The sequence below is a fragment of the Portunus trituberculatus genome, chromosome 27 (assembly GCF_017591435.1).
Source record: "Portunus trituberculatus isolate SZX2019 chromosome 27, ASM1759143v1, whole genome shotgun sequence".
Classification (NCBI taxonomy): Eukaryota; Metazoa; Arthropoda; class Malacostraca; order Decapoda; family Portunidae; genus Portunus; species Portunus trituberculatus.
This window is the reverse complement of record NC_059281.1, coordinates 11,497,402-11,519,060: the sequence shown is the minus strand read 5'-3', so window position 1 is coordinate 11,519,060 and position 21,659 is coordinate 11,497,402. Positions and strand designations below refer to the sequence as shown.

Genomic DNA, 21,659 nt, shown 5'->3' with positions numbered 1-21,659 from the left:
CAATGTGGATAAGTCACCAGAGGCAGCAACCACTCACTTGCGGTACAGCAGGACATCCTCGCCACCCCAGCCGATGATGTCCTCGTCAAACCCCTGCACACTGAGGAAGTCTGACCGGTACTGGCAGGTCATCCCATAGCCAAAGTCCCGCCAGAAGCCAGTGTCCCGGGAGATCACCAACTGGTCCAGCTCCTGCAGGCACAACACACCAGTCAGGCAACACACAGCACAGTGTCACTATCCTAATCCATGCATGTACATGCCTAACCTTCATTTAGAGGTCACTATCAATGCGGAACTAATAACTTGGAAACAGTCTAGTCCATTCATGAACCACTGTGTTTGAGGACCAATTCTTTTCTATCTTATATGAATATAACTTCAAGCTTGAACTCCTCATTCCTTGACCTAATGGTAAGACAAATGCCTTGAAGTGTATCTCCCTCCCACCTGCGGCACAGCCTTGCCCTGTAGCGGGTACACCACGCTGGGGTTGTACAGGGAGAACACCACAGGGTAGTACACAGAGCGCCCCGGTGAGGCGTTGAGGCGGCAACGCTCCAGGAACCGAGTGCTGAACACAATGTCCACGTCACACATGAACAGCAGCACGTCACCCTTCGACCAATGTGTGGCCCCAACCTGCACCACAAGGCAGACATTACACACAAACACACACACACACCAGAAGTAACATAAAACACCCTATTGTTTCCATGCAAAGAGCAGTCCTTCAGTGCCATGATACACTGCAGTCAGATGGAATATTTCCTCCAGAAGTTACATATTCTGAATCACAAGAAAGGAGATACATGTAGCAAACAACTGCTGCTCCACATCCAAGCAGAAAAAAAAAAAACTCATGATATCCAATCTATTATGTTCAAACTTCCATCTACAGTCTCTTATAACTCAAATTTCTGTAACACAATTTCAGTTTAATACTGTCTAAAAAATACAGAAGAGAGGTAATTTCAAGAGTGATTTCACATCCTCTTAATGCAATATATCTCTAAAACCACAGCCTTGCTCAAGAAAGAGATCATGTGAGAGAAAGAGGAACTATTCACTGTATGTCTGGCGGCACCGACTCACCTGCAGCGCCTTGCCCCTGGAGAAGGTTTCATTGAGGGTGAGCAGCTTGATGTGCCTGAACTTAGCTTCCTTGGAGGCTGAGGTAATGATGTTCCTCACCTCCTGCAGACCCTCGTGGCCAAAATACACCACTGTCAGGAAGAGGCGGCGGTCGTGGCGCAGGATGATGCTGCCCAGCTTGTCCATGAAGCCTCGGAAGGTGTCGATGCGGCCAGACAGTGGCAGGATGATGTTGATCTGTTGGCACACAGCACTGGGGTCACTGAGGATCACCTGATTGAACCCCACTGCACATCACTACATGTATACTTGGTGAAGGGACAGGACAGTAAAATCAATGGCTCCTTACTTGTTTTATTGCTTAAGTTAGAAATATTGTGATAAACAAACACACACACACACACACACACACACACACACACACACACACACACACCACCTATACCATCCTTGGAGTCATCTTCCGAATATCTACCTATTTAACTTGTTGAGGGACTGGCACCTCAGTGGGGTTTTTTTTTTTTTTTTTTTTTTTGCCCTTGGCCAGATTTCTCTATTATGTAAAACACACACACACACACACACACACCATCTGCCTGGTGGAGTGTGGGTCGCGGGTCACCACAGTCAGCGGGGCGAAGGGTCTCATGAGGGTGACAGTTCGGTACTGGTGCCACGACTGGTTGGCCTGGCGGTCGTGGAACACCAGCTCGTACTGAGTGCCGCTGGTGGCCACCGTGCGGTACATGCCCTCCACGAAGTCATCCACGGTGAACCTGAGCAGTGGGAAGTCAAGTTTAACCCTTTCAATACTAAGGTGCATTTTTGTCATGAGTTTTGGGTGTGATTAGACCATTTTATTGGCATTACGAAGGGTCTATGGAGGTCAGAAGATTAGTGGCTACAGTCTTTACTATTTTAATCCCCAAGCTTTTGTTGTAGTGTTAAACCTTTCAGTACTGGGACACATTTCTACCTTGAGTTTTGTGTACGATTAGACCATTTTATTGGCATTAGCAACGGTCTATGGAGGTCAGAAGATTAATGGCCACAGTCTTCACTATTTCTATCCCCCTCATAAGTTTCTGAAGTTGTATAAAACCACCAAATAGTAAGCAGAATGAATATGAAAACACATCATGGTACTGAAGGGGTTAACAGGGAGGATGTGACAAAAAACAGCCATCATATTAATAAGGAAGGTGTGACAAGTACAGTCATTACATTAACTCCTTCACTACCATGATATGTTTTCATTGTGCTTACTATTTGATGATTTTCTACAGCTTCAGAAATTTATGTGGGGGATGAAAATAGTGATGACTCTGGCCATTAATCTTTTGACCTCCATAGACCCTTGCTAATGTGAATAAAATAGTCCAATCACACCCAAAACTCATGGTAAAAGTGCATCCCACTACTGAAGGGAATAACAAGAAAGGCGTGACAAGTACAGCCATCAATTTCACCAGCAGCATAAACTAATGCAAAAGTAAAATTCTAAACACACACACACACACACACACACACATATTTATCTTAAGATGCCAAATACTGTGATATGATCCAAAATTTTTAGCAAACAACAGCTTACATCTTCAGAGAGAGAGAGAGAGAGAGAGAGTCCCAGCCCAGTGTTGTCCCCTGTAACCTGGACTACCTAGAGCCCTACAGGATATAAAAGGGGGTGAGGGGTGGCAGGCAGGCAGACACAAGGTTTCTAGGTAATTACCATCGTCCTGTCTACCTTTATCACTCCATCGCCACACTCCCCAACTCTCTCTCTCTCTCTCTCTCTCTCTCTCTCTCTCTCTCTCTCTAATAATTAGGAAGTAAAGTAATTTAATTTATTAAGCGAATTCTCTTTTTTTTATGTAGGTAAGTGTAATTCAATAAAGTCATTAGGAGTGTTGTGTGTCTTGACATTTTTGTATTATTATTATTATTATTATTATTATTATTATTATCATTATTATATTGTTATTCCTGTAATTGGTATCACTAGGTAGATTGTGGCGGGTACAAGATCATATATTTCATGATGATTACTAATTTTAATTACGTACATGTGTGTGTGTGTGTGTGTGTGTGTGTGTGTGTGTGTGTGTGTGTGTGTGTGTGTGTGTGTGTGTGTGTGTGTGTGTGTTTCTATTACTGCAACTAATATTACGTATCATTTGGGATATCATTGCTGCTACTGCTGCTGCTGCTACTACTACTACTACTACTACTACTACTACTACTACTACTACTACTACTACTACTACTGTTACTACTGTTACTGCTACTACTACTACTACTATTACCACTACTATTATAACTACTACTACTAGTTATCACAACTAAACACCACCACCACTACTATTGCTACTACTACTACTACTACTACTACCACTACCACCACTATAACTACAACTACTACTACTGCTACTATCACTATTATTCCCACTACTACTATTACTACCAACAATCCTACCACCACCACCACCACCACCAGCACGGCCTGTCCTCACCTGGCGGGGACGGGGGTGTTGAGGTGGTCGAGGGCAGCGGTGAGGGCGGCCAGGATGTCTCGCCTCTTGAATCCAATGGGCTTTTCCACAACGCGTTTCCCGAGGCCCAGCTCAGACGGGTACACGCGGGACCAGGTGAAGTGTGAGAAGGGAACGACCTCGTACCTGTAGAAGGGAGAGGAGGAGGAGGAGGAGGAGGAGGAGGAGGAGGAGGACAAGAACAAGAAGAACAGGAAAAAAAAAGAAAAGACAAAAGAAGAAAAAGAAAAAAAGAAGAAAAAGGAGAAAAGAAAGAAAAAGAAGAAGAAGAAGAAGAAAGAAGAAATGAGTCAAAATTGTACCTAAAGTTTTGATGTTACGTAAAGCTTCACCAGAATGCCATTAAATGCTATTCACAAGTTAAAGTCTCATTGTGAATTGATGAAGCCGATAAAAATAACACACTCTTTCTCTTTCCGTGTGTGTGTGTGTGTGTGTGTGTGTGTGTGTGTTTATCTAATTACATTTAATAATAACCTTTACCACAAACCTCAGAGTAGCTCATGTACGTAATTAAAACTTCAAGTATAAAAAACAAAAAGAAAAAGAAAACTAACATAATTTTCCATTCATCTCTGTGGCACTTTAAGCTCTCTTCCTTTCCTCTGTGACACTGCCACCATCACCACCACCACCATTACTACCACTACCACCATCACCTTCTTGACTCACATTAATCATTCTTTACTCACATTATTCATTTTATCAAATCTTAAGACGCCAAAGACTAAGGCTATTAAGAACATAAGAAAAGACAAGCATATGACAAGCACACACTATAGGTACAGCCGCGAAGCAAGAGGCCATCAAGTACCTACTGTACATAAATACACACACACACACACACACACACACACACACACACACACACACACAGCCTCAATTTTTCTAAGATGCGAAAGCTATAGAACTATGAAGCAAAGGAACCATCAAGTACCGCACATACGCACACACACAACCTCATTTTTTCCAAGATACGAAAGACTGTGTACTGATCAAATATTAACCAATGGTCCAAGGCACAAAGAAAAAAGAAAAATACGAAGGAAGAGGAGGGAAAGGACTCGTTATGGCACAGGAGACATGGAAGTACTCTCAGGCAGGGGGAAGGCACACGGTACACGGCAGCCAGGAGTGATACACGGTAGAATGAGAGGAGACGCAAGGAAGACTTTTAAAAGGACACTGTAGCAGAGAGAGAGAGAGAGAGAGAGAGAGAGAGAGAGAGAGAGAGAGTGTTAGTCCTTCCTAAAAAAAAATCACCAGAAGAAGAGAGAAGAGAGAAAAGAAGAAGAGAGAAGAGAGAAAATGAAGAAAGAAGAAGAGAGAAGAAAGAAGAAAAGAAGGAAAAAAAGAAGGAAAAGGAGAAAGAGGAAAAAAGAACAACAACAACAACAGCAGCAATAACAACAACAACAACAAGACTCCAATACTCCATGCAGCGTGCGTCTGGCCTGCGCTGTTTGCCCTAGACATGTTGCAGTGCGTGTTTGTTTACAGCGAGTTGTTTCTTGGCCGCCTCTCCTAGCCTGGTTACAATGGCGTTTTGTCCTGCCTCGCCTGCACTCCCCCTTCCCCCCCACTGTCCTCATGTCGTCTCCTTAATGCATTTTACCTCCAGCTCGGGGTAAAAAAACGTTCCTCCACGCTGTTATGTCTTTTGTTCCGTGTTCCATTTCTCCATTTCCTGTTGCTCCATTTTGAGTTAATGCACGTTTTTTCTTACTCATTCCTTCTGTTTTTCCCCTTTTTTGTGTCTTATTTCGTTCATTTCTTAGTTAATGCACGTTTTTATTTATTCCTTCTGTTTTTCCTATTTTCTTGTGTCTGGTTCTTTCATTTCATCCATTTCTTAGTTAATGCAGGTTTTTCCTACTTATTCTTTGTTATTCGTAATTTTTTTGTGTGTCTTGTTCCTTTATTTCGTTCATTTCTCTTGCTTCACTTTTTTTTCTTTCAGGTTACATTGACATTTGTCCCATTTTTTGTAGTTCTGTTTTCTTTTCGTTTTTCGTATTTTTGTGTGTGTTTTGTTTAATTAATTTCTCTTGGTTCGCTTTTTTTTTTCATTTCTCTTGATTCACCTTTTTTTTTCAGGTTACAATAAGATTTGTCCAATTTCTTGCAGTTCTATTCTAAAGTTGTTGTTTTTTGTCAGACTTGGTTTTTGTGTTTAATTTTTTTTATTGTGACTTTGAATCCTAGTTTGTATTATCATTATTTCTTTATTTACGATCTATTTTTTTTTTTTCAATTCCATCTACTCTATTTCGAATAAATGCGCTTTTTTTCTGTGTGTGTTTATTTATACTTTTCTTAACCCTTTCAGTACCACGACGCGTTTCCATATTCATTCTGCTTACTATTTTGCAATCTTATACAGCTTCAGAAACTTCTGAGTTAAAATAGTGAAGACTGTGGCCATTAATCTTGTGACCTCCATAGACTCTTCCTAATGTCAATAAAATCATCTAATCGTACACAAATCTCAAAAGGTAAAAAAGTGTCGCAGTATTGAAAGGGTTAATGACAGTGCAAAACTCCCAAGATTTCTATCAATGCCAATCACAAAAGACACACTGATAGCCGTTCATTTATTTACTGCAGGTGTCTTTTCTTTCTACCTTCTGAAGTCAGGTATAAAGTTTTCCAGCAAAGTATTCACGCAACGCTAATCTATTTCGGTCAAGCCGTGCAAAAAAAAAAAAGTATCCCCTTCACCTCGTCACGCGAAGTTTTCCCTAAATTATTTGTAAAGAGCGAAGTTATTTTAGTCAAAGGCTCAATATCCTCTCTTGTTTTGGTTGTTTTCTTCGCACACAAATATTTCATCCACTGCTGCTTCCATCACTACTACTACTACTACTACTACTACTACTACTACTACTGCTGCTGCTGCTGCTGCTGCTGCTGCTACTACTACTACTACTACTACTACTACTACTACTACTACTACTACTACTACTACTACTGCTGCTACTACTACTACTACTACTACTACTACTACTACTACTGGTGCTACTACTACTACCACTACTACTACTACTAATAACAATAATACTAATACTATTACACTCTAACAAACATTTCCCGTAAGTATTGACAGTTAATTTAGTTTCTTTGCGTTCACAACAAATACACTTCTGTGAAACACACACACAAACACAAACACAAACACACACACACACACACACACACACACACACACACACAGTAAGAGGAGCAAGGAACACACACACAAGCACGCAACACATCTATACCTCAGAAAGAAGCACTCACTGCAAATGCATTCTTTAGAAACGTCAGCAAATCCATTTCTTAGAACCACACATAAGATATCCAATTTTAAGAACTCCAGCATATCACATTTAATCTTCTTTTTGGCGTCTACGTTCATTCCTCCTCCTGTTTACTATATTCCTTTTCCTGTTACTAGCATTCAGTTCCTTCGCTGCACCACGGTTATGAAATTTATATATCTGTTAATCTTAATCTACTGGCTCGTTACTTTTTATCATTGCTGTCGTGCTGTCCTACTGTATGCCTGAAAAGATGTCCTTGTTCTTGTTCCTATTCCTATTATCATCACCATTTCCATTCCTCTTCATCCTCCTACTCACTGTTTCTCTCCTGTTGTTAAGCAGTCGTTAAGCAGACTGAGTTTTGCGAGGCTGTTTAAGTGAAAGGATTGAAAGAACAGAGGATAATGTGTTTGAAAAGTGATACCCTTCGATTACACTATTACACCTCATCATCTCTATGGGAAGGTACAGCTGGGGGTCACGAAAGCAGCATGTGACTGTGGTGTTGTGTGTGGTGTGGTGTGGTGTGGTGTGGTGTGGTGTGGTGTGGTGTGGTGTGGTGTGGTGTGTGTGGTGTGGTGTGGTATGGTTGTGTGGTGTGGTATGGTTGTGTGGTGTGGTGTGGTGTGGTCGTGTGGCGTGGCGTGGCGTGGTGTGGCGTAGCGAATCATAGCGTAGCAAATTACAACAAATCGATCATATATTTTTCCTTTAACTTTTTCCTTTTTCAACATTTCAAACTTCTGATGCACATAATCTTCCTAAATTATAATGAGACGCATTTTGTTATTAATATTTTCTCTCCTGTGTCCCTTGACGTTTATTGATTATCGAGACAACCCCGTGGAGGTATTTAAAGATGTCGTGGGGTGGGAGGGCATGTGTATGGCGGGGACCCGGGCGAGACAGATACCACGGCGTGATGAGTGTGGTGGGGAGGCGAGATGGAGCGAGTACTGACGGCGAGGCTGACGCAGTAAGGCTACCCCGCATTCATAAACGCTCTGCTCTCTCACCACCACTATTTTGAGAGGCTATAGTGATATTTACAAGAGATTTTCACGGTATTTCTCGTGTTGATATTCCAGAAATTTTACCAATGTGTCTCTAGAACCACAAAAAACACCTTAGAAACACACTGTCAACTAGAGTCTGATGCTGGAAGACTTTCATAAACGCTCTGCTCTCTCACCACCGCTATTTTGAAAGGCTATATTGATATTTACAAGAGCTTTTTATGGTGATTCTCGTGTAGATATTCCAGAAATCTCACCAATGTGTCTCTAAAACCACAAAAAAACGCCTTAAAAACACACAGTCACGCCAATAGAAGCTGAGAAGGTAACGGTGATACAAGCAGGAAGGTTTCAGAATATGGTCGCCAAACACGCCAAGGTTCCAGCAGCACGATTTGAATGAGTTACGCGTATTGGGTTGAGGAACACATGCACACGCAAACCCGGTATGAAAAAAGACGTGTTCATTTCAGTTTGACTCATTTTTTTACCTTCATTTACGTCTCCTCAGTTCCCATTACTTGTTCTCAAAATTCATGTCTTTTATTCATCATTCACCGAACTGATATTTTTCACAGGGTTTTCACAGGGTATTGACAGAATTAACTTTATTTACCTAAGTTTATTTTCACCTGTACGTAGATCAATTAACTTCTCACTATTCTAACACTCAATTGCGTTCATGGTGACCTTTCTTACTCCTTCTCATCTCTTAACTTCTTCAATACTGACACACATTTTCACCTTGAGATTTGTGTACGATTAGGTCCTTTTACTAACATTAGGAAGGGTCTATGGAGGTCAGAAGATTAATGGCCACAGCTTTCAATATCTTAAACCCCAACATGAGTTTCTGAAGCTGTGTAAATTGCCAAAAAGCAAGCAAAATAAATATACATACCCGTCATGTGTGGTGTTCCTTGAGTACAGTGCCTCATGACTCAAAGCTGACGGACACCACAATACCAACCTCCACGCTGCGTATCGTTTCTCTAATGATACGGAAGAGGCGCATAATACATCTCTCTACTGAAGGTTGTACAATATCATAGCGATTATGGAGTTCCGGGAATGATAATGATCGATACTCGTCGCTCGCTATCATTGCCTCCCCTCACCCTCGCCTCGCCTCGCCTCGCCAGCCTCGCGCGGAGCCGTCAAGAGGACACACCACACACACATCACTACACACCACATGCCACACGCCGCCACGTCACCGCACCTCCCCTTGACATGCAATTCGGGCTTGTTGTTTACCTTATCTCGCACACACACACACACACACACACACACACACACACACACACACACACACCGGTAGCTCAGTGGTTAGAGCGCTGGCTTCACAAGCCAGAGGACCGGGGTTCGATTCCCCGGCCGGGTGGAGATATTTGGGTGTGTCTCTTTTCACGTAGCAGTGAGTAGGTACGGGATGTAAATCGAGGAGTTGTGACCTTGTTTGTCCCGGTGTGTGGTGTGTGCCTGGTCTCAGGATCCGAAGATCGGAAATAATGAGCTCTGAGCTCGCTCCGTAGGGTAACGTCTGGCTGTCTCGTCAGAGACTGCAGCAGATCAAACAAGCAAACAAACACACACACGGTAGCTCAGTGGTTAGAGCGCTGGGTTGACAAGCCAGAGGACCGGGGTTCGATTTGGGTGTGTCTCCTTTCACGTGTAGCCCCTGTTCACCTAGCAGTGAGTAGGTACGGGATGTAAATCGAGGAGTTGTGACCTTCTTGTCCCGGTGTGTGGTGTGTGCCTGGTCTCAGGCCTATCCGAAGATCGGAAATAATGAGCTCTGAGCTCGTTCCGTAGGGTAACGTTTAGCTGTCTCGTCAGAGACTGCAGCAGATCAAACAAACAAACAAACACACACACACACACACACACACACACACACACACACACACACACACACACCTCCCAGACTTCCTTTGTGTAGGTATGCAACGGAGCTTAGGTTTCCCAGAAATGAAGCCTCTTATTGTCCCCAGGTGAATGCATGCACGTGTGTCCTGTTGTTGTTGTTGTTGTTGTTGTTGTTGTTGTTGTTGTTCTGTTGTTGTTGTTCTTGTTGTTGTTGTTGTTGGTGGTGGTGGTGGTGATGGTAGTGGTGTTGTTGTTGATGATAGTTTTATTGCTGTTGTTGTTGTTGATAGTTTTATTGTTGTTGTTGTTGTTGTTGTTGATAGTTTTATTGTTGTTGTTGTTGTTGTTGTTGTTGTTGTTGTTGTTGCTGTTGTTGTTGTTGTTGGTGGTGGTGGTGGTGGTGTTGTTGATGGTAGTGGAGTTGTTGTTGATGATAGTTTTATTGTTGTTGTTGTTGTTGGGTTTTCAAGAGTGTTTCAACAGTTGATGATATAGAAATCTTGTCACTTTGCTTCTAGAACCATAAAAACGCTCTGTTCTCACACCATGACTATTTTCCAAGACCACAGAGATGATTAGCTGGGTTTTCAAGACTGTTTCTCCAGTTAATAATGTAGAAATCTTGTCACTTTTCATCTAAAACCGTAAAAAACATCTAAAAAAAAAAAAAACTCGTAAATTGAAATAAAGCCTTTTGAGAGAGTGGAGTCTGAGAATACAAGCTGGAGAGCGAGGATGTCAATACGAACACACGCCCCGAACTCTGCATATGTAAAATGATATAATCCCTGAGTGTATCCTTACTTAGATCACTTTCACTTGTACCTCCTGTCAGCGGTTCGCAGTAACAGAATGCGATAAATCTATGGGGACTGGAAACTACGTGGGCCTTTTCTTAATTCTTTTATGACCTTGACCAGTTGTCACCTCTTACATAAAAAAAAAATATATATATACATATATATATTACGTGTGTATCTAAACAAAACTTGGCGTACGGCATTCGTAGACTTAGAAGAAATACAGCAAACATTATCTGCGGAACCCCATCCCCCCAAAAAAAAAAAAAAAAAAAAAAACGTAGGAAACACTCTTTAAAAGCAAATTAAATAATAAAAAAAAGAAAACTAATCGTCAACTTTTCACCGGAGACTTAAATGAAACGTGGCAAATATCACCCGTAGACTTAAATGAAGGACGGCAACACATTCCGTAAAGTGAAATGCAAGTCACTCTCCGAAAAATCAATCAATCAGAAAATCACGAGGGAATAAAAAAAAATGGTAATAAAATCCTGAATAATCCACATCTATCCTAACCCACTTCGAGAAATGCAATCAATGTTATCTTGCTTTGGTGTATCTCATGTTCTTCCTTTATCTATTCTTCTACATCTTACTTCCTTCATTTCTTCATTCTTGTTACTTTCTTTCTCACGTGCTTCATTTCTTCTTGATTGGGTTACAACAACTGCTCTCCTCCCGACACTCCAATCCAATCCACTCGTAACTTTGCGAGGCGTCTTACGAGCAGAGGAACGCACACACAGGCAGACAAACCTTGACGAACACACGGCATAAGAAACACGAGTGGAGAGAGAGAGAGAGAGAGAGAGAGAGAGAGAGAGAGAGAGAGAGAGAGAGAGAGAGAGAGAGAGAGAGAGAGAGAGAGAGAGAGAGAGAGAGAGAGAGAGAGAGAGAGAGAGAGAGAGAGAGAGAGAGAGAGAGAGAGAGAGAGAGAGAGAGAGAGGTGAGTGAGTGAGTGGTGAGTGGTGAGTGAGTGAGTGAGTGAGTGAGTGAGTGAGTGAGTGAGTGAGTGAGTGAGTGAGTGAGTGAGTGAGTGAGTGAGTGAGTGAGTGAGTGAGTGAGTGAGTGAGTGAGCGTGTGTGTGTGTGTGTGTGTGCAGCAGCGAGGAGTGGATGTGGTGGTGACTCGGATGATAATGGCAGTGAAGGATAATACAATAATGACACATGATGGTTGCAGTGACAGGATTGTGAAGACTGTGATGTTGGTGATGTGGTGACGGAAGTAGTGGTGGCGAGGGGCCTTGCTGAGGGTGTGGAGGTAACGGTGATAACGTGTTGCATGCCGGAATGTTAGGCTGAATAGGTTGGAAACTCTAGACGTACAAGGACACTGGAAATATACTAAAGTGGCCTGGACAAGTAAATGACTATAGGAGCAGTGAACTAGACAAGGAGAAGTGATGGAAAGGAGAATAATTTAACATCTGAGTGTACTAGACAAGGGAGAAATTGACTAACTTATAATTGCCTAAAGGAGTAGTGAACTAGACAATAATTTAGAGTCTAAGTGTACAAGACAAGGTAAAAATAGACTAACTTGTAAATGCCTAAAGAAGCAGTGAAGTACACACGAAGGACTGGCAGAATAAAGATAATAATTAAAGATCTGAGTATACAAGACGAGAAAAATAATAGACTAACTTGCAAATGCCTAAAGGAGCAGTGAACTAGACAAGGACTGGTAGAGTAAGGATAATAATTTAGAGTCTGAGTGTACTAGACTAGGTAGCTTGGACAACTAGGGAACAATGGTAGCAGTGGATTAGTTACGAAGGAATGAAGGAATAAGGAAAATGCTTTGGGTTGAAATGGACAAGGAAAGCAAAAAAAAAAAAATAATAAAACAAAGAAAGTGACGAGTGAAGAGTGAGGAAGAATGAACAGAGGAGAGGTAGAGAAAACAACGAAGACTAGACAAGGAAGCAGAACGTTTTAGAATTTCATGGACTAGATAAAGAGGCTTCAAGACATTTATACCATTTTTGACTAACTCTCGAACCTGCAAGGGAACTGGCAACTAAGTGGGACTGTATTTCGTTTTATGTCGTCCTTCGCCAGCTTACATAAAAAAGAGTAAAGAGACTAATTCAAAGTGATGGGACTGGACAAACGAGCCAGGCCACATTAGCGGGACAAAGTAAGAGAGAAGAGAAGAGTCGTGCGGTGTTCAGATACAGTTAAAGAAGAGAAGACAGTGGAACCATGCGCGCTTTTGAGGTCCAAGAGGTCTCCAAGCGCACGGGTTCGAATCCTGGCCACGGTCCGAGTGTAGGTAGGGATTCCTTGCTTGGGGTAATGGTTCCTTGGCGGGTGGGTTTTCAGATAGGAGGTACCCCCAAAAAGCTTTAGCTCAAACTCCCGTGAAAAGCCTATATGGTATTAAAAAAAGACAAGATACCCATAGCGATCACTTACTCATTGTTGAGGGAGATGCCTTGCGTGATCTCAGACTGCGCCACTTGGTGTTGGATCACGGCCGCACACGCCCCATCCACCGGCACCACTTGGCTACTGGCGTTAATGCTGCCGCCACGCTGACTGCCGCCACTCCCACCGCCACCATTACGTCCCCCTGCGGCGCCACCTTCAGAAGACTCCGCCTCTGCTCCTGAAAGATAACACATGGTTAGGGAATTAAGAGGGTAATGGAGTTAAGTTGAAAGGTTAGTATATAAAAGCAGTGGGTGTGAATTAGGAAATGATGTTAGTTAGTGTACTTAGCAAATACATTCAGTGACTCAATGGCTCAGTTAGTCAGTAATTTAATTTAATCAGTCAGCCAGTTCACTCACTCAATGGATCAGTTCATTTGTCAGTCAATCAGTCAGTTAATCAGCTCATCATTCATTCACTCATAGTCAGTCAGTCAGTCAGTCAGTCAATTAGCTAATCATTCATTCATTCACAGTCAGTACACTCAAGTCATCCAATCACTCCATCAGTCAGTCATTCAGTCAACCAGTCAGCCAGCCAACCAGACAGCCAGCCAGCCAGCCAGCCAGCCAGCCAGCCAAGGAGCCAGCCAGCCAGTCATGGAGTCACAAGGCAGCTGGTTCATATTCTGATCCGGAACAGACACACTTCCTCACTTGGCTTTCTTTCTCGGGATAACAAAGAGCTGAAAAGTGCAGCGCAAAGAAACCAGCCAAACTTTTGTACCTCAAGTCGCGTGGAATATTTTCTCCTGCACATTCTGTCAAGCAGCATGCCTTTCTTCCCTCCCGCTCTTTGTAAACCTTCACTAAAAAAAAAAAAAGATAAGAGAAAAGACACTCCTTTCCTACCCCCCCTCCCCGAGAGAGCACTGCCTCAGAAAGGGAGAAACACTGCAAACAAAATGAGCTTCGGTAAACATGGTCTTCATCCAGAACCACTACTCAGAACCGTGCAATTTCTTGTGTTGAGTTTGGCCTGAGTAGTAGTTTGTCTTGTGTTGGAGATTGAGAAGGGGCGAGTGAGAGGAAGGTGCAAATGTGGATCTGAGGAAGCTGGGAAAGAATTGAAGGAGGAAAAGATATGGTGAGTAAGAGCAAGTGATTAGAGACGTGTGTATGGTGAGGTAATGGAGGAGGAGGAGGAGGAGGAGGAGGAGAGATGATGATGGAGGAAAGAAGGAAAGGAAAAGGAGAGGAGAGGAAGGAAGAAAGAAGGATAGAAGAGAAATGAGAAAAGGGAAAGAAGAAAGATAAGGCAAGAAAGAAGAAAAGAAAAAGACAGACAAGGAAAAGAAAAGAAAAAGAAAAGAAAACCAACAACACCACCACCACCACCACCACCACCAAAACACCAACAAACAAACACATACTTAACCCCTACCCAACACACCCCTCCCCCCCTTACACACTAAAGACAAAGGTGCACAGTACAAGACCCACCCCCCGACCACTTCCCCACCCCCAAACAACCCGGGAACAAAAAACCAGTACCTAACCCTCAAGGACACGCGGCTGGCTACAAACACCTCGAAAACCAGGAAAATGAATAGTGCTTGTCTGGCGCGCAAAAAAAAAAAAAAAAAAAAAAAAAAAACAGTCCAGTCCTTCCTAGTTGTATCTCGTCTGGTCCCACGCACAGTCAAACCGTCACACCCAGTCACACCCAGTCGCACCCAGTCACACGAAGCCCCTCCCTGCTAAAATGCTACACAGGTCCCTATTAACCGTCTGAGCGCAGGGTTGAGCCAGGCACTAGGTCCGTGTTCAGAAACGCCTAGCTCTCTCACCACGATTATTTTCCAAGGTCACAGATATGATAAGCGGAGTTTTTCAAGAGTGTTTCTCCAGCTGATAATGTAGAAATCTTGTCATTCTGCCTCTAGAACCATAAAAAAGACTCTTGAAAATGCTCTATTCTCTCATCATAACTATTTTCTAAGGTCAAAGATATGATTAGCGGGGTTTTCAAGAGTGTTTCTTCAGTTGATAATGTAGAAATCTTGTCATTCTGCCTCTAGAAAGCATAAAAAGACACTTGAAAATTTTCTATTCTCTCATCATGACTAATTTCTTAAGCCACAGAGATGATTCGCGGGTTTTCAAGAGTGTTTCTCCAGTTGATAATGTAGAAATCTTGTCATTTTTCCTCTACAACCGTAAAAAGACCTAAAAACCTCGTGTAAACTGAAATAAAAGCTTTTGAAATAGTGAAGCGCAGAAGTATTTGAGAATACAAGCTGGAGAGTGAAGATGTAAACACGAACACACGTCCCGAACTCTGCATATGTAAAATGATATAATCCCTGAGTGTATCCTTACTAAGATCACTTTCACTTGTACCTCCACCTGCTACGTGCTTACCTATCAGCTTACCTGCCTATCCATCTACCTGGCAACTCCCACCTCCGTCAGAAGCATACGACTGAATGAAGGGAATAGATAATACAGGATAATACAGAATACAGAAGATGAGGAAAGCTTATATACTCGAATAGCATGATTTGTGAAAGAGAAAGATTTAACCCCACCAGTACCATGACGCGTCTCCATATTCTTTCTGGTTACTATTTGGTGACTTTATACAGATTCAGAAACTTGTGTGGGGGATTAAAATAGTGAAGACTGAGGCCATTAATCTTCTTACCTCCATAGACCCTTATAAGTGTCAATAAAATGGTCTTATGGTAAACGAATCTCATGGTATAAATGTGTCCCAGTACTGAAGGGGTTTATAATACTGTAGTAAGCTAGGAGGAAGTTGGTACCAGGAAGCGGAAAGAGAGCCAACTCCATACGTGATCTTTTGAAATATTTACAGGTGAGATGATTGAAAAAAAGGGGTGTGATTGATTACCTAGAGAGAGAGAGAGAGAGAGAGAGAGAGAGAGAGAGAGAGAGAGAGAGAGAGAGAGAGAGAGAGAGAGAGAGAGAGAGAGAGAGAGAGAGAGAGAGAGAGAGAGAGAGAGAGAGAGAGAGAGAGAGAGAGAGAGAGAGAGAGAGAGAGAGAGAGAGAGAGAGAGAGAGAGAGAGAGAGAGAGAGAGAGAGAGATTGAAATAGCTCAATCCTCTCACAAAACACACACACACACACACACACACACACACACACACACACACACACACACACACACACACACACACACACACACACACACACACACACACACACAAACGAGATAAAGAAGATAGTACACGGAACAAAGGGAAAGACATCAGAGAGAGAGAGAGAGAGAGAGAGAGAGAGAGAGAGAGAGAGAGAGAGAGAGAGAGAGAGAGAGAGAGAGAGAGAGAGAGAGAGAGAGAGAGAGAGAGAGAGAGCACCTAACACTAACATAAAATAGAAAAACAACACAGATAAATAAACACAAAGCAAAAAACAATAAAACACAATAAAAAATGAATAAGAGACACGAAATAAACAGAAAAAAGAACGAAAAACAATAAAAACTACGAAAATTTTCAAAAACTTACTGTCAGCCCGCGCTTTGGCCAGCTGATCCTTGAGTTGTGCTATCTGTAGGAGAAGGCTGCGTGTGTGCCCGCTGCTCCTCCTCCCGCCACGCCGCCGCCGCCGCCGCCCGATCCCCGCCCGGCGCATCATCCTCTCCTGAAGGGATAAAACACCACATTTAACCCCTTCAGTTCCATGACGCGTTCTCATACTCATTCATACTATTTGGTGATTTTGTATAGCTTCAGAACTTCATGTGGGGGATTAGAATAGTGAACACTGTGGCCATTAATCTTCTGACCTCCACAGACCCTTGCTAATGTCAATAAAATGGTCTAATCGTACACAAATCTCAAGCTAAAAATGTGTCCCTGTACTGAAGAGGTTAAAATAATGAAGGCTGGGGCTATTAATCTTCTGACTTCCACAGACCCTTGCTAATGTCAATAAAATGGTCTAATCGTACACAAATCTCAAGGCAAAAACATTTCAGTATTGAAGATATTAACGCCTTTATTCAGAAACGCTTTGCTCTCTCACTACGACAATTTTCCAAGGCACAGAAGCAACAAGCCTGGTTTTCAAGACAGTTTCTTTACTATAAAACTAGATACCTTGCCAATCCATCACCAGAACCATAAAAAACACTCTTGAAAACACGAGTATCTTCAACTAGAACCTTTGGAGAGTGATGGTGAGAGAGTAAAGACTTTCAGAATACATTAATACCACAAATACACCAATGCATCCACCACCAGTACTTCTATCCACCTCCTTAATCCCTTCAGTTCCATGACGCGTTTCCATATTCATTCATACTATTTGGTGATTTTATACAGCTTCAGAAACTTAGGTAGGGGATTAAAATAGTGTAGATTCTAGCTATTAATCTTCTATCCCTCCTAGACCCTTCCTGAAGCAAACGAAATCGTACACAAATCTAAAGGTAAAAATGCGTTCCAGTACTAAAGGGATTGATTCTCTCTCTCTCTCTCTCTCTCTCTCTCTCTCTCTTCACAGCGACATGCGAGTCAGGTCAGCCTGTTGTTTTGTTGCCTTTTAAGTAAATGAAAATCAGTACTGCTGTGACTGCATGCCAGAGAGAGAGAGAGAGAGAGAGAGAGAGAGAGAGAGAGAGAGAGAGAGAGAGAGAGAGAGAGAGAGAGAGAGAGAGAGAGAAAAGAGGGAATCCGTCGCGAAGTGTCCCCCGGCAGGCAAACAAACGATGGGGGGAACACAAGACCTCGAGGCCGCCCACGGGGAATGGGCGGCCTCGGTGGGCGGGACGCAAGGGCGGGAATGCCTCGCGCCCACCATCGACCGCTGCTTTGTGTACCCTCGTATTGTCTCTGTATGTGTGTGTGTGTGTGTGTGTGTGTGTGTGTTGTGTGTGTGTGTGTATGTGTGTGTGTGTGTGTGTGTGTGTGTGTGTGTGTGTGTGTGTGTGTGTGTGTGTGTGTGTGTGTGTGTGTGTGTGTGTGTGTGTGTGTGTGTGGCCCCTCCCCCGTTACCCTCACCTTTGTCGTCTTCTCTATCTCCATCTCCTCCTCCTCCTCCTCCTCCTCCTCCTCCTCCTCCTCCTCCTCCTCCTCCTCCGCCGCCGCCGCCACCTCTTCCTCCTCACTCAGTCTCATTACTTCTTTATCTTTTAACGAAGACTCCATTTTTTAGAGCCACAACAACGACGACAATGATGACAACGACCACGGCACACCACCACCACCACCACCACCACCACCTCCTCCTCCTCCTCCTCCTCCTCCTCCTCCTCCTCCTCCTCCTCCTCCTCCTCCTCCTCCTCCTCCTCCTCCCAGCTGTGTATCAAAAGAAACGAAGAAAAAGCTAGTGTATTTGTTCTTTTCAGCGCCATAGTTCACATACCGAGTATTTAGAAAGGTTTAAAAGCAGAGTACTATCATTATCGCTGCTACTACTACTACTACTACTACTATTACTTCTACTACTAATAATAATACTTTTTCCGCCACCACCACCACTACTACTACACTACTACTACTATTACTACTACTACTACTACTACTACTACCACTACCACAACTACTACACTCCTACCATGACTACTAATACGGGTTCTACTACTACTACTACTACTACTATTACTACTACTCCCATCACCACCACTACTACTACTTACCACTACTACTACTACTACTACTACTACTATCACTACTACTACGACTACTACATATCATTTCAATGCTATTTCCTTTACTAAATGAGTGGTGAGTGGTGGTGGCAATGGTGGTGATGGTGAGAACTGACTGGTGATGATGGACATAGATACTGGCAGGTGGAGATACGGCACCAACAGTACTGAATGGTGATGAGGGAGGCAATGGTGGTGACGGGAGGGATAATGGTGACTATGGTGACAGGAGAAGTTATTAGTGTTGATGGGTGATGATTGGTGATGATTGGCAGAGGGGTTATAGTGAGTTGGTCTGTCAGTTGTGATGGGTGATGATGGGCAGTGACTGGTGGTGGTGATGGGCGGTAAAGGGTCGGTGGTGATAAGCAGTGGTGATGAGTGGTGATGAGTGTGGTGATACATATGGAAAACCGTAGATAATGGTCACTATAATGGTGTTTGTCCAATTGAGCGGATGAGGCAGTGATAAACACGCACACGCACGCACACATGCACACACACGCACGCACGCACGCACGCACGCACACACACACACACACACACAGTACCTACGTTCACACACACACTAACCCAGAGAATGACCAATACACACCAGAGAGAGAGAGAGAGAGAGAGAGAGAGAGAGAGAGAGAGAGAGAGAGAGAGCACAATGACCCTCAGCCTGCCTACTCACTGACCAGGAGATAAGTAGGGCAAAAGTAGGCCTGCTGACAGAACGGCGGCGGCGGCGGTGGTGGTGACGGTGTGTAGGACTAGGAATCTAATCATAACCTCATCTATTTTTTGCATCCCGAGGTCACGAGGCTGAGACAGGTTTAGAACGGGACCACAGAGAGAGAGAGAGAGAGAGAGAGAGAGAGAATAATATAGCCTCCGTATTCTAAAACGCTTTGCTCTCTCACCACGACAATTTTCAAAGGCCACAGAGATTATTAGTCCAGTTCTCAAGAGTGTTTCTCCGGTTAATAATGTAGAAACCTTGTTAACCTACCACTAGCACTGTAGAAACGTCAAGTAAAACCCTTTGATGTAGTGGAGGCGAGGCGTGGCGGCGTCTCAGAGCACTCCTTAACGGTATATCACTCACTAACGCCACGTCAGAACCCAAACCAACACACGTGCTAATGACAAAATCTCGTATTCTCAAACCCTTCTGCGCATCACCTCTAATTCGAAAGGCTTTATCTAAATTCACGAGTTTTTTTTAAGGTGTTTTTACGGTTCAGTGTAGAGTGACAGACGAGGATGTTGCCAGTGTATGAGTGAGTGTGTGGAGAGATCAGAAGATTAAATAGTCAGTCTTCCACTATTTTAATCCCAACATAAGTTTCTGAAGCTGTATAAAACCACCAAATAGTAAGCAAAATGAATATGAAAAACGTGTCATGGAATTGATGGGAGTTAAAGTCAATCCAATCAATTTATCACAGCGATCTCAAGATTAAACACAGATGAAATGCCAGGGATAGGGTTCATCTTGTCCGTGTGTGTGTGTGTGTGTGTGTGTGTGTGTGTGTGTGTGTGTGTGTGTGTGTGTGTGTGTGTGTGTGTGTGTGTGTGTGTGTGTGTGTGTGTTTGAATTTAAAGATTTTCACCATTTTTTGTGGATCTGTTACTTTTCTTTATTAATGTTTTTTTTTTAGAATTTTTAAGTTTTTTACATTTGTCATGATATTATGCTAGTTCTGGTCTGCATGTACTTTTAATTTCTTTTAGCTTTTATTAGTTTTTAGTGAGTTTTAGATTATGTTTTGTCAATTGATCTTTTAACTCGTTCATGTGATTTCTTTCAAATGTAACTGTGATCAATAAATATCTATTTCTGTGTGTGTGTGTGTGTGTGTGTGTGTGTGTGTGTGTGTGTGTGTGTGTGTGTGTGTGTGTGTGTGTGTGTGTGAGGAATGCGTGCAGAGGGTCGCTAAGAGATGAAAGCTGAACATACGTAAAAATAAACACGAAGCCCATGAAGAATGAAGGGAGCGGAGGAGTCACAGGAAAAAACACTGGTGCAAGAAGTTTGTGGAACGTGAAGGGACTAGGGAGAACACGCGTATTGAACGTGTACGCGTGTGTCTGGGACTGGTGATGGTGATGGTGATGGTGAAGATGGTGGTGGTGTGTGTTACTTCAGCATATACTGTGAAGAAGGGAGACAAGGACGGGGGGGGAGGGGATTGAAAGGCGTGAAATGGATAACCAGTACGTGTGTGTGTGTGTGTGTGTGTGTTTGTGTTATACAAAAAAAAAAAATATACAGAAACATGAAGAAATGAAGACCTCGATAGAGTGAACAAAATCTAGCGAATCTGACACTTTTCAAGAGAGAGAGAGAGAGAGAGAGCGCAGGAAGCAGAGGCACAATGGTGGGGTGCACGTGTGTGAGGCAGGAGGCTGGTGGTGGCTGGGGTGGGTGGGGTGGGTGGTGTGGTGCGGGGTGGGTTGGGAGGGGAGGGGACGGCCGCGAGTCTCTTGTGGAATATAAAATTACACAAAAGGAAACTGAAATTCTCAACTTAATGTGATAAATGAAACAAAATTATTGCGCTTAATGTAATAATAAAAACTACTACTGCTGCTACTACTACTACTACTACTACTGCTACTACTACTACTGCTACTACTACTACTACTACTACTACCTCTACTACCTCCACTATTACTATTACTACTACTACTACTACTACTACTACTACTACAATACTACAACCACCACCACTACTACTACTACTACCACTATTACAACAATAACAATAACAACCACAACTACCACCACCACCACCACTACTACTACAATCAACAAGACACAGCACCACCGCCATATTTACTGTATAGAGAGCCTACCAAACAGTTCCCTCGCTGCTTCCAATGGGCGAGCAATTATAAGCTCGTGTCGGTCAATTCATTCGTGTCTTTTGTCGCGTGTATGATTGGCTGCCGCTGCGCTACGCCGGGGTTCCACTC

The 21,659-nt window shown here is 43.0% G+C and overlaps 1 protein-coding gene across 8 annotated transcripts in view; it reads right to left on the bottom strand.

Annotated features, from left to right (window-relative positions):
- LOC123509873 (chondroitin sulfate N-acetylgalactosaminyltransferase 2-like) overlaps nucleotides 1–21,659 on the bottom strand; it is a 168,881-nt gene that overhangs the window by 4,677 nt on the left and 142,545 nt on the right. For 7 of the 8 annotated variants that reach the window (XM_045264460.1, XM_045264466.1, XM_045264464.1 and 4 more), the window contains 6 exons: nucleotides 13,058–13,250; nucleotides 3,609–3,773; nucleotides 1,685–1,871; nucleotides 1,096–1,332; nucleotides 451–642; nucleotides 38–192 (listed from right to left, as the gene is read on the bottom strand). In XM_045264460.1, coding sequence (XP_045120395.1) covers nucleotides 38–192; nucleotides 451–642; nucleotides 1,096–1,332; nucleotides 1,685–1,871; nucleotides 3,609–3,773; nucleotides 13,058–13,250 — 1,129 coding nt within the window. Of the gene's footprint in view, nucleotides 1–37; nucleotides 193–450; nucleotides 643–1,095; nucleotides 1,333–1,684; nucleotides 1,872–3,608; nucleotides 3,774–13,057; nucleotides 13,251–16,548; nucleotides 16,685–21,659 lie in introns of all 8 variants that reach the window. The other variant, XM_045264459.1, reaches the window with a different exon arrangement.